The sequence below is a fragment of the Aplysia californica genome, unplaced genomic scaffold, assembly GCF_000002075.1.
Source record: "Aplysia californica isolate F4 #8 unplaced genomic scaffold, AplCal3.0 scaffold00514, whole genome shotgun sequence".
NCBI classification, from domain to species: domain Eukaryota; kingdom Metazoa; phylum Mollusca; class Gastropoda; order Aplysiida; family Aplysiidae; genus Aplysia; species Aplysia californica.
In genome coordinates, this window is record NW_004797784.1 from 403,731 (window position 1) to 404,814 (window position 1,084).

At 44.5% G+C, this 1,084-nt stretch overlaps 1 protein-coding gene across 1 annotated transcript in view; it reads left to right on the top strand.

The window, feature by feature from the left end:
- Positions 1-1,084, top strand: part of LOC101855673 (solute carrier family 13 member 5) — a gene marked incomplete in the record, with an annotated part of 24,626 nt that overhangs the window by 8,098 nt on the left and 15,444 nt on the right. The window contains 1 exon segment of the mRNA XM_013086860.2: positions 51-200. Coding sequence (XP_012942314.1) covers positions 51-200 — 150 coding nt within the window.

The window sequence follows — 1,084 nt, forward strand, 5'->3', positions numbered from 1 at the left end:
CCCCCCAACCACCCACATAACCCACCACCCACCTCGCTCTGTCCCCTCAGGAAGCAAGATGCGCCTATGTTGTACTTCTGATGGGTGTGTATTGGATCACGGAGTCGCTTCCAGTCGGAGTTACTGCCCTTATCCCCGTCCTGCTCTTCCCGACAATGGGTATCGCCGGCACAGACGCCGTGACGGGGAAGTATTTCAACGTAAGTCACTCACAGACAATCCATCGACTTGTAATACTAGATTTCACACTGTCATGGTGGCCGCTTTCTTGCTACAAAAGCTTCCCTGCGAAGCGTACGCACCATGTGCTCGTCAATTACGACCAAATAAAAGGCCAAACACCAGTCTCTGTCTAATTAAATGCATGCAGCCTCCCCCCCAAAAAAACAAACAAACACACACAAACAAACCAAACCAAACAACAACAACAAAAAACGAACGCAACAAACAAACAAACAAACAAGCCCCCCCAAAAAAACCCCAACAAACAAACAAAAAAACCCAACCAACCAACGAAACAAACAAACAAACAACACAAAACCCTTCCTTTGCCTTTCATTTGGCTCAACATGGGTCAAACGGTGGGCTCCATAGTAAAGTGGAAATACGTCAGAGCGCATTGTCCAGGGCATTATAATTATGATACAAGTCTATGGAAAATAATAAAATATCTTTATGTAAATTTAATGGGCGTTTTCTGTTTTTGTTCTAAACAGAAACTTTTGTTGTTGTTTTTTTGTTGTTGATTTTTTTTCCTAGATTACCGACAAGAGCAAATAGAAAGGGTGAAGTTACTGGTGTATAGATTTGTTGTGTTGTCTGTCTCTGTGTGTGGTCTAGGAACGAAGGGGTAAGGGGGGGGGGGGACTAAAGACACACACCCAAACAACCCCACGCATGCACACATAAACACGCATATAATTATATAAGCACACACATACACACACACCGACACATACTCTCATATTAAGTGCATACACAAAGGGGATCAAGGGTGACCCTAGAAAGGAACGGGGGACCAAAAACGGACTGGTGAGAAGGAGAGTGAGAGAGAGAGAGAGAGAGAGAGAGAGAGAGAGAGAGA